This window comes from Rissa tridactyla, chromosome 4 (assembly GCF_028500815.1).
Source record: "Rissa tridactyla isolate bRisTri1 chromosome 4, bRisTri1.patW.cur.20221130, whole genome shotgun sequence".
Classification (NCBI taxonomy): Eukaryota; Metazoa; Chordata; class Aves; order Charadriiformes; family Laridae; genus Rissa; species Rissa tridactyla.
Genome location: NC_071469.1, coordinates 6182490 through 6195232, shown reverse-complemented (window position 1 = coordinate 6195232; position 12743 = coordinate 6182490). Strand labels below are relative to the sequence as shown.

Genomic DNA, 12743 nt, shown 5'->3' with positions numbered 1-12743 from the left:
GAAAAATATTAAATTTTGGCAAAAACAACTCATTTTAGTCTCAGAAATTTCAAAATCACTTTTTCCCCTTAATCATTCCAGAGGAACCCAAGCTAAGGACAATGCTTAGAAAATTTCAGTCAGAATAGCTGAACTCCATCAAGACACGTTGTAGGTTCTAAAATTTCATATTGAAAGATGTTTCCATAATTTCACTTACACTGTGGTGTAATATAGTTCAAATAACCAACATATTTCTTTGATCTATGGAATTATAGCGGATAACGTTTCCCTGGCAGTCTGAATAACAAATTTAAGAAGTCATTCAAATGCCTTGATGTAATAATTATAACACTGGGTATACTGCTGTATGACAGTCATGCCTCCTCTTCCTTTTCCTCCTGTTTTTCTCTCAGTGATGAATCTCGCACTTGGTGACCTTTAGAAGTGTGAGGCGGGGTGGGGGGTTCCCAGCCCTTTCTGTAAGATTAGTTCCAAATGGTGCTTTACCTAACATGAGCCAAGTGTCAAGGAAGACTGTGATAAAGGTCTACACAGCCTAAAGGAAGACAGAATTTTTTCACATGCTTTATCTGTTCGCTTCTTGGATTTCCAGATGTTTAACAAAGATACAATCTTTATGCAGATGCTGAAAACTTTCAGAAAGAATTTCACATGTAGCTCACTGCAGGTAAGTCTGATTCTCCAAAGGCCTGTATGTTCATTTTTTAAGAAAAATTGCATCTTTGCCTTTATCATAAAGAATCTGATTTTCTGTGAGTTTTCCAATTAGAAACCACAAGGAAACTGCTAGAGCCCTGGGAATTCTAAGCTGGCGTAGAATTTAAAAGTGTCCATGATTTGAAAAACATGTTGGAATGTTAATCTATACAGCCAAATTTCCAAACCAGCCTTAAATCAGCCTCTAAAGTTGCGAACAAAGCTTTACTGTATACTTGAGGCATTTGGGGCCAATTTACATATACAAGCCCAAATGGGAATAATGTTTATTTAAATAAAAAAATTAGACATAATTATGATATCTATAAATTGGTGACTATGCCTGCAAGTTACTTGTGTTTTCTCCTTCTGCATTGCAGTCATCACTTACGATTGTATATTCACTATTCCCATTGGTTCAGAAAATTTGGCTCATTATTTTAAATTCAAGACTCGCTTTTGGTAAATGGAGCAAATTCCATAATTCTTTCTTATTCATTATTCCCTAAAAACTACTAACCCTAAGTTTGACCTTAGAATTACACAATTAAGCTGAAGATAGTTGGTCTCAAATATATTTCCTCAAGCCTTTAAAAAAATATATGTTAATTTCCATTCAAGTCCCTAATCTTACATTTACTGTTCCAGACTATTCCTAATAATCTAAATAAAAAGCCCCATAGAAAGATCTGTTACAAAGATTTTTACAGTTTGCTTTGAAGACTTAACAAAATAAATAATAGGATTGTTACAACGCATTTCACATAAAAGGCAAAATGCAGCAAATCTAAAAATGGCAGTTTATACATTTCTCTATTTCTCTCAGAAAATATGCCATCCCTATTTGCAATACCTGGACTGAAGTAATGGTAAAAATGTAATGAAAACTTCTAGTTTTAATACAAATTTTATGAAGTGTTTAAGTATTACTATTCCCTACAAAACCAATGTTAATTAAAAAGTCTTGAGATGTCTTCTAGTTAAATGATATTATTAGAAATCACAGTTTGGTTCTCCTCTTGACTTGAATTGCAGTCTGAATCACGAGGACATTTTCCAAAGCAGGATCTAACAGGCAGTTAACTGCTTAAATCTGGACTGCATTTCCATGACAACTGCCTTGAGATGCAGATTCTGATTATTTCTGCAATGTCAAATAGGAGCGGAGGGAGGGGTACGCGGGGGAATCCCTACCTCACGTTCACTGACAAGAGCAAGGCTAGTTCACACAGACAAACGTGCTCCAGCCAAGTGAGGGAACAAACCTGGCTTTCCCAAGGATGAGAAGTATCAGCATGAAGAAGGATCTGGAGAGACATGATGTCTCAGTGCTCCTTCCAGGATTGTGTAGCTCTGCCCCCACCACAGTGCGTGGCTTCGAGTGTACCTAAAAGCTTATGAAAAGTTCTTCAGTGTATTCACCTGGAAGGTGCCAAGCAGACAACCACAGAATATCCTAAATTTATTTCAGAAATCTCCTTTTATGGTCTGGTGAGAAACAGAACTCTATCCTACCATGCAATCCTCCTGCAAGCAGAATAGCCTTAGTTGTAAGAATTATTTGCTGAGGCATATAAGGTTTGTCCACGTGACCTGTTGCAGGCAAATCTTAGAGTATCTGCAAGAAACCTGGTAGCAATCTAGTTGAACATGAGCTCAGCAAGCTATTGGCATGTCTGAGAAAGGTACAAGGAATTCTCTAACAAACAGCTTTACAGTCTTGTGGAAATGATTCCTTCCAGATGGGTCAGCACTTGTGAGTCATTTCGCAAGATTATTCTTTTCCTCTCATATCCACATCAGTCTGTCACTATAATGATTAATACAGAAAAAGACAATGCTGTTGTGTTTTTTTTCCCTCTCAACTAACTGAGGGACATATCTATATTGTATACAATTAGAAATTGTCTCCATGAGCTTTCACTGCAAAACAAAGTACAAGTGTGCAGACAAGCAAATTGCTGCCCCAGACCACAAAGAATCTGTTCATAGCCTAACCACATTCATGCAATTCTCGACTGGAGAGTCAGATTTATAACTTACAGAGAGCACCTGAATATGGCTCTGCTATAGCTGAGGACTCTTTACACTGGGCAGACAGGCTCAAGGCATCCAGCTTATGGAACACCGTATTGCTGGGAATCCACACCATTATGGGGCACGGATAACCTTGAGAAATTGAAGCCCACAGTAAAAATAAAACCACTATATTGATTAGATCAGACTTTCAGCTTGGCCATCCAGGGTCTAAGAAGAGCAAGATCCACATGCTTCAAAGGAAAATACTTCAAAGCAGATAAAAAATAGAAGAGACTGTCCAGAGAGAAAATTTATTCTTAGTTGTTTCCATTTGAACTTGAATTACACCTTCAGGCATGAAAATTTATACGTGTTCCAAATTTAAAAAAACATTGAAGCAACTCTATTGTACCTATGGATGCTCTCATAGCAATCACACATATCTGATTCTGTTTAGGAATCTGTTAATCTTATTCTTAATTGAGAATACTTTGATGCAGTAAGTTCAAAAAGTATTATTATATTTCAGAAAGACCAAATGAAAGGAAGTTACTGATTTTCCTTGTGCAGCACCTCACTCATTTGTCGAGAGGAAGCTTTCCTTAGGGCAGGACCCTTTCTACTTGAAGAAGAAAAATAAAGTTATGTGTTTTGGCATATTTTTTGCATTTTAATATCCTGAATAATTTTGATGCACACCCACTTTTTGACAATTCCAGTAAGGGAAGCTCAAAGACCTTTGATGTTGATTTTATAAAACATAATATCTAGCCCAAAGAATTTTTTACTAGCCTTCTCATTTTCAAGAGCCCTTCAAAAATACTGTGGTCTTTAATACTTTATTCAGGTTTAGTTAGATCTCAAACTGACTACTGAGCCTTTGAATTATGCCAAGCACCGCCTGTCCTCCTGTCCACCAGCCAAGGTAGCTGCCTTGGGAAATTATTAAATATTTTCTCAGTTCTCTTCCTGGTTTGATATTTCATCAGTTTAGGTGAAAATATACTAACATGATCTATTATATCTTCTACAGTTTGTCAGATATGTATGGTCTTCTGTAAACAAAACCAACAATTTAACCATACAGTATCTGTACAAGTGTCTCACCTTGCCCAAGACTTGAACGGGTCTTTCTGAATTACTTACAAATGAGGGTTACAGTAGCATATTCATTTGTCATTTAACCTATGTGATAATATATCCGTATGAAGATACATTTTTTTCTAAAAACAAATTTCCCCATTTCTAAAGTGCCGCCAGACACTTTGCTTTCTTTGATGATGCTTGCCTTGAAGACTCAGAGGCATATGTTACTCCTCCATTTGTGAATCTCCAGGATTCTGATAATTTCTCCATTCACATAATTCCCTTTATACAAAGGAATGACTGAAAAGAAAGAACAAGCTTAAACATATCTTTTGTTCTTAGAAACTGTTAGAGCAATCCCAGAGCTGTTACTCAATCCCAGCTTTCAGTGGTTGGGGATTCTGTCCAGATTCTCTACTTTAGGAGGACTAGGTTCCCTACATTTGCTTGTGGCCCCATTGCAGAGCAGACACAAAGCTCTTTGAAGGAGTAGTTTCACAAGCAAAGTTCCATCTCCTATCTACATTTAGAGAATCATGAGTTCCCACGTTTCTTGTAAATGAGCAAAGTCAAATATAAATTTGTTTTCGTAATGGGAACTACCTAATGCTAACCACAGCTCACCAAAGGGGGCAGCCACACTCAAAGTGCTCAAAGCACTTTACAATGTTCACAAATCAAGCCACTACTGTACAGTGAACACTATTCCCAGGTTACAGATGGGGAAAATGAATGCACAGAGATGTATTCTCCCAAAAGCAAACAATACGCTTACAGCGGAGACGGGAAATTAACTTGGCCATCAGTTTATAATCTTGTTCTTTTGCCACCGGCACCTTCTTTCAATATTGACAGAATTCAAGTCAATTCCCTGGATTTTCAAGTCCTTTAGTTTACAAGATTCTGCCTCTACTTCCACAGATACATCATTCTCTTTAGAAACATAAACATCTTGAAATTTAAAACAAATTGTGAGTTTGTTTTAAATTTGTTTGGTTGGGTTTTTTTGTGGAACTGCTGAATTTTTTTGCCTCTGAGATCCAACTTCAACATTAGAACTTAATTAAGGGCAAAAAAACTTCTGTCCCAAAGCTGTTTGGTTCTCTTAATTGTAACTCTCAAAATGCATGATGTGACTCTCAAAATTCTCTCACTAGGCCAAAAATCTCACACAAACCTGCATGACTCTGAGAAGCCAATGCTGCCCCAGTGATCTACACCCACCAACTATCAGATTCACTAAGTAATATTTCCCAGGAGCAAATGAAAGCTTTGGATACAGAACAACTGCAAAACACACTTCAAATACTAGGACTATGGGTAAGATGTGGACAGAATCTCTTAGTCTTAGGACATACATAATGTGTGTATGCATAAGTTACTGGTTTCATATACAGTTTCAATGCAAGTGCACATCAACATCCAAGGACAAAATGCTCACTATTTTCTACACAATAGCTTTATTTCCGTGCACATTTGGTTTAATGTTATTAAATCTGCTCCCATTGGAAGAATAAAATTAAATGCATATTTGAAGTAAACATTCTAGGACTTAAGAAATATTTGCATCTGGATTTTTTTTGTACTTACTTCTATTTCTTTTATAGGCCAAATCAAACCTAGATCCCAGCTTCCTGAAAATGAGGTTCAATTTTAGATTCCAGTTCATTATTCAAAAGTATTTCTAAGAGAGATTTGAGTTGAGATTTATCTGATTAACCTCAGAGAGCTCAGAGAAAAAAAGATGATCCAGCTTCAACTTGTTTTCATTCATTTGCCATGAGAACGTTGTTTTCAGTGGAATGTTCATAAATACATAGGCAGCTTCAAGGATGGTGGGCAGACTGTTATGCCCTGCCTATTAAAATGGTGATAACTATTAACACAATTTATTTATGTTTATTTTAAAATCTTAATTAATGGGCTTACTAAACTAAGCCCAAGCAAATATGGGCTCTGTGCATACTGCACATGCCTTGATGCTTTGAATTTGTTTACACAGCTGTGAAATTCTCAAATTAACTATCTGTCAGGAAAAGTAAAATACAGCCAGGAGAGCATGGAGATGAAATCCAAGCCAATGGGAGAAAATTACAAAATGGCATCCTGTGACATGAATCACTTTTACGGAATAACTCCTGCTATAATAATAAGTCTGTAGTTTCTAGACAGTAGATCATTAGCAGCAGCAGCACAGGTAGTTCCAACAACTACCTACCATACAAATCTTGAGCATTTATTAAGATTGATATCAGTCATCTCCTTGTCACTTTATAAATATACATGATTAGATTTATTTATGACTGTGAAATCTCCAAAAAGGGGAAAAAATTACTTCTTTAAAAAATACAGCATACAGTCACACCAGTCTAATACTGCCCTCCCTGTTTAAAGTTTCCATTTTCATTTAAAACTCAAAGTTTTACCTGTCTGTAGAAAGGATCGGATACAACACTGATGTTTTCAGAATCATCAGGTTTTGAAGCATGGTTTAGCTGCTTAACAATAAAGACTATTGTCTTCTGGGACTTGCAAAAGAACCTAGCACCTAACAACTTTGAAATGAGCAATTGTCAAGTGCTTCATCTTTAGAAACTGAAATGCTTTTAATAACTTATTACTGAATGATTAACAAATGAAACACCACAAGGCTAGGGAGCTAGACTTGTGGAAGATGCATTCAGAGTATCTATTATGATATCCAAAAGTGCCTATTATGACATTAAGCTCAGAAGGGCAATGAGCAGAGACTGTGTAAATGGCACCAGAGGCTGCCAGCCTCCAGTGCTCTCAATCACACATTACTCCCCTGGATAACAAATACCAAAGCAGAGCACAACTCGACTGCTATTTTTAGCTGTAGGGATTCAGTCCTAAAGAGGTATCTTTATATAGAAACAAAAAGTACAGATTTAATTTAAAATAATTCCTTTGAAGTTTGACCCTTGAGAAAGGATAGATTTGCCCATGTCCACCTGCACAAGCAGCAAGGTATTCAGCCCCAAGAAGCAATAACGCACAGAACATAAGAGCGACCCTACTGGGTCAGCTAAAGCTTCATCTAACACAGATACAGACTGTCCGTAAATATCTAGGGAAGACCAAGACCATAGCAAACATGTTACACCTCTCAATACTTTTCCCAAGCTCCAACCGTTTTCAGCTCCGGGGACTTCCTCATCTGTATGGGGTTCCTGTGTATTCAGCGTTCCAAGAGCTCTCACTTCCATTACCTTATTCAGTGTTTTCTTGAACCCAGGTAAACTTTAACACTCATTGGCAAGAAATTTCCAACCCCTGTTTGTAAACAAGGACCCCCTTTTGTTTGGTTGGTTCCTACTAGCTTCATTTGATGTCCCATAGTTTTTGTACAGAAAAGACTGAACATCTACCATTCCATTCCTGATTTTGCAGGTTCCATTATATGCGCCCAGGCTACCTCTTTCCCCACTGAAGACTCCTAACCTACTCAGTCACTCATAAAAAGCTACTCCATTGATCTCCTTCACTCACAAAAAAGTCACTCCTTCATTGCCTTCCTCTGAATCTTAAGGAAAGAAGACGTTACTTCTGCATTGCACACCTTTTAATCTCCTTTTCAGTTCCTTAAAGCTGTATTCCCAAGTCCTATTACCAGTAGTTTCCTAACCCTTTTGAAAATGCTCCCAGTATGCGCAGGTGTCTCCACATGACACAAAAGGGAGTGTTTACATCAATGCCACCACCTTCCTTCCAGATCTGGAAAACAACTCTTCTGGTTTATGCTTTCCTGATTTGTTCCACACTCAAAAAGGCTGAGGCTGATCCAGGGGGTCAGTTCAGTCCTCCCTAATAAGAAAGGGGATGATACAGTTCTGGTAAGAAACAAAGGGCAAAACTTACAGTGAGTAGAAACATATTGCACAAGCAGTTAACCCAGAAGCAGTAGGATTTAACCTCTGCCATTTTGTAGAGTATTGCAATATAATCTTAAGGAATTATGGCAAACAACTGATGAGTCACTGTATGCAATATTAGGGTTTTTTTAAATGTCTTCTTACATGCGTTGCTACAGCTGCTAAACTGGCCAGACAGCCCCAAAGAGCTGCACAAGTTAATTCATGATCAGTAGTAAATATCAAGCAGAACAGGATATATCATCTTCCTCTAAGACAAAACTAAACCCAAAATATTTTATGGAGCTTTGCCATCTAGGAAGTAGTTCATATACAAGGAAAAACTTCACTTATGAAAACGGACCAAATCTTCAAGTTTCTGGAGAGACTTAGTAACGCACACCCCCCCATTATCTATAGCCTTATCCTGTCTCCCTCACTCAGCTGCAACCTGGTGCTGCCTGCAAGCTGATCCTTCTGGCAGCCACTCATTTTATATCAGTCTGCTTCTATCTGAAAAAAGGAAAAGTTACATATATGGATAGAAAAGCATGTTATCTACTTTGCTAGAGGCTAAACTCTATAGAAGTCAGCAGCTTCTTCCAGCTGCCAAGGAAGTCACCAGGGCACCTGGGTGAAAGACCATAATATTTCTGTTTTGCTGTGCACAGAGAAATGGCCAACTGGCTTCAAAATTCCACATGTATTATTAACAGAATACATAATAATGATGCAGGGGAGGATTGTGGAATTCTTACTATGCTAAATTTCGTATAGTATAATCTACTTACTAATTTCCTTGGCACCACAAGTCAGATATTCCAATGTGTAGACTAGGACTGCTACACAGGGAAATAAGATCTGAAAGGATTAACAACTCCCTAATAGTCTAGAATGACACAAATCTATTAGTCTGCCATTTCTTTGAAGTCTTACTGTACTAAGTATGAAATAATATACATTGAGAAAATAGCAGTGGAGCAGAATGTTTTCCCTTTAATTGCATTGCCTGTTATACCAGTTTGTCAAATAAAAGACCAACAAGTAATTACACCATATGGGGTTACAGATGTCTAATTGGCTTCTAATGTAAGTTAGAGTCAAAAAGAAAAAGGGGATCAGCTAATTGAAGTAAGGAAGGTCATATTCTCAGATGAGGAAGTTAATACAAGAAAGGACCTCTACCTCTTTTCAGTGGCAAAACACAGAAGTACCAAACTTTGGTACATTTCTGGGTTAGCTTTCCAAATGGTAGCTCTCTCCAAATGCGCCACTGTCAGACAAAAGTCTGATTATTTAAAAAAAAAAAAACAAAAAACAAAACACAACAAACAAAACAACCCAACAAAACAACCAAAACCCCAGAAAGCATTAGTTAGATATCTAACAAAACCATACTGTTTGAATTTCTGAATATTCACTAGAACTTCATAGTAGAATTTATGACTATTTTCCTGAGAATTTTATATTAAACAGACAAGGCTTTCTGAGATGTCAGTGTGTAAAAAAAAAAAAAATAATGCTTTACACTTTGTGATTTAATTGATTTTCTAGTATGCCATCTGAACAAGATACGAAAAGGGAACGTTTTATAACTATGTAGTCAAGTTTACCTTTTGGGTATTCACTGTAGCTTTTAGTAGTTTTTAATCAATAATAGTACCTTTAGTTTGTTTGTTTGGTAAGGATTAAAAAAAACCAAAAAATAAAAAACAAAAAACAAGCAACCCTTTTTTCTGCCTAGCTAGTTCCTAGGCTCAATCAAAAAGACTGAGATAAGTGTTTTCTTAACTTGGAAGCTACGTGACACTAACAGGCCACCACTTAAGTGAAGACAAGCTGGACTGTATTATAAAGAGGAACTCGGAAGTCATCCAGTACTTCTACTAACCAAACCCTGATTATAATTTGAAATATGAAATATGAGTTCCAGCTGTCTTTTCTTCCTTTGTGGAGGAAGGCTTCCTTCCTTCTCTACTTTACTTATCTTTCTTCCCAGCTATCTCTTCCTTTCTCTTTAGGGAAAAAAAAACAAACAAACAAACAAAAGAAACAACAAAGCAAGCAAACAACACCCCCTGCTCGCTCATCTCCCTCAGCCCACAGCAGGTTAAAAATAATTAAATAAAGCCTGCCTTAGTCCAGACAAGTTCTTCTGCAACAACAATTATGAGCTTGGAACCAAGAAAAACTTACACAGCTGCAGCTGACACAAGGCTGTCAGTTCTCAGAACTGACGATAAAATTTATGCTGTGCCCTAATTTCTGCTACAGACTAGTTATGAAAACATAAAGAATAGAAGATGCATTATGTGATTTCTCCTCTTAGGCTTTTTTTTTTTACCTGTTTTAGCTGTCAAGGAAGATGTATCTGAATTCAACAAGAAAAATAAAAACAGTTTCACAGTAAAAGCATTAATGTATATGTCAACCACTTAATTTAACTTCTCCCAGAAAGAAACTTGCTGCACTCTTTAATTTCTCCCAATAAGATTGTCCTATGAAATTAATTTAAATTAAAGGGAGGTTCTAGTCAAGCAAAATCTTAATCTGATTTTTGCAAAGCTATTCAGTGTCTTCTAAATATTCACATTTTCCACATCATCCCTGCAACTCTTTACTGAATGTCTTCCAGTACATCAACAGGACCTTTAAACTCAAGGCACCAAAACAAACTATAGAATTTTATCATTGGCCTCCCTAGAGCCGTTTATAGAGGAAAAGGCACCTCCCACAGCTACTTAATATTCCCCTTGCAAATAAATACAAGGATCACATTTTCTCTATTAGCTACCACATCACACTGCTGGATGTTGTTCTATGTCTTATCCTCATGTTACAAGTCATTTTTTGAGTAACTGCCTCTCATAGTTACCTCAATAATTACCCAAGAAGTATTAACTCCCCAATTCTATATTGTAATTTTTCTACGCAGTGCAATTACCTCCCTGCCCATTTGCAGAACCTCCACAAATGAAATCTCTTAACTGCCCAAAAAAGTTCAGTACCAAACCAGTCAGATACCTCAGATACTGATAATACATGCTAGAACATTTACCGACACTTACTTTGCCAGGCTTGTTTGCATCAAAGCTGTTTTCTTTAAATTTCTCCTGCAGGGTCTCAGCTAACCGACAAAGCAAGGCACCGTTATCCAATTTCTCCATAAAGGTTTCTGCTGTTATTTCTCTACCTGAACAGCAAACAGAAAGTTAACATGGCAGAAAGCATGCAATAGTATAGACTGCATCTATGTAAAGAGAGAAATCAACAGAAATCTTGACAACAATTTGAAATATGCTTTAACTGAAAAACTTGCATTGCTTTGAATATTTAGTGAATAACCTCACTACTACTTTACTGGTAGACATACGGCAAATTATTCAAAAATAACAGGCTTGCTTTGGGAAGGCATGTACTATTTCAAAAATAATTCTAGCATATCAGACTCCATATATCTCATTTTATTTATGAAATTCCAGTGCTTTTAACATAGTGCTTTAAAAGACAGAGTGCAGCAGGCAAGTGGTTTGCATCAGCGTGCCTGGGTAGCTATAGCGTAAGAGTTGCTAACACTACTGCAGCTTAGTTTGTAACAGAAGTAGAAAACCACGTCAAGAAAGAAAGGACTGTATTTTTTTTTTTTTTTAAAGACTTTAAGATGTGATCCTGCAAGAAGATGACAAGATAGTACAGTGACTGCAATGCTCCTTTGAAAGAGCTTTTTCAGAAATAAAGTTAGGTACACTAAAAAAAGAGAGAGAGTGAAATGTCATGTCATGTTTCTACTTGCCACACAGATTAAAATTTTCACCCAAAGAACAAAACCAAAATACTTTATTTCATAATACAGCAATTATTATCTTCCTATATGATGCTGTACTTCAGCTGCCACAGATTGCCCTCACTGGCTACAGCAGACCAGATGACCTGCCATTACACATCCTCCTGGCAGAGGAGATCATGAGTCCCATGATGAGATGTGCATTCTGACCAGGCTGGACAGGCCAGATGAAAAAAGAATCATTTACCACCCTAAACTAAACTTCCAGCATCTTAACATCATTTCCAGGTAAAAATATTCCTATTTCTTATTGAAAGGTTTCCATTTTCACATTTCTACTGGAAAATTTGCCTTCTCCTTGGACGCTTTTTTGACCCAGCAGCTGTATTCTTCAGCTCTCTCAACTCCTACCAATATCAAGAGAGCATCAAGGACTAATTCTTGCTCTTCCTACTAAGATAGTAATTACATATACCATTTGGGAATGGGAATAACAGTATCAACTCATTTTTCATTGGCTTTTAGACAGCAATCATCAGTAACAGTTCTCTACCCTGCCAAAAAATAATAAAATTAAAAAAAAAAAGAAATCTGAAGTGAGAGCAGTTCTTCATCCCATCCAGATGTGGCTTGTTTGCAGCAGGACAGCAGGTAGAAGGCTGCCCACTGCTGGTTGGGGTTTTTTGCCACAGATTTTTGACCAACATGCAGCTGCTTGACTAGAATGTTTTAGGGCTTTTTTTGTTTTTCCAATTAGTTTGAAGAAGTTTATTTCCCATGAGATGTCTGGAAACTGAAAACATTAATCTGCTTAGAACACGTTCAGAACGTTTTTTGTCAAAAAACGCTAGGAAAAGAATATTTTAAAGAGCGAAGTAAAGCTTTTCTGTACCTTCTCATTCAGAAGACAGGGGAAAACTAACACTCAAAAGTAACAAAAATGAAGTAGATAATAAAAAAATGAATATTTTACTTCTGCATTATTTCACTCATACATTGTAGTCTGATAGCCAATGTCACTTATAACACTAAAGACAGCAGTATTATAAAGCAATACGATTACAAATATGCTAAAGGAAGGTTGATTTCTCTAAGCTCTTGCCTGAAAACTTTTAAATACTTCAGCAAGCTTTCAGCAAAAAAACTGTGAGTCTTTCCAGTTTCATCAGTTAAAATCAAAGACTAAGATAATATCTTTGCAGGATATCATCTTCAGGTACAACAGTACTTTTAGTTGAAGTTAAATTTTTTTTTCTAACACATTTCTACTTCAGACATAC

At 36.8% G+C, this 12743-nt stretch overlaps 1 protein-coding gene across 4 annotated transcripts in view; it reads right to left on the bottom strand.

The window, feature by feature from the left end:
- The window catches only part of GAS2 (growth arrest specific 2), a 98067-nt gene that overhangs the window by 68327 nt on the left and 16997 nt on the right, over positions 1 to 12743 (bottom strand). For all 4 annotated transcript variants that reach the window (XM_054200387.1, XM_054200385.1, XM_054200383.1 and 1 more), the window contains exon 3: positions 10748 to 10872. In XM_054200387.1, the coding sequence (XP_054056362.1) occupies positions 10748 to 10872 (125 nt within the window). The remainder of the gene's footprint in view (positions 1 to 10747; positions 10873 to 12743) is intronic.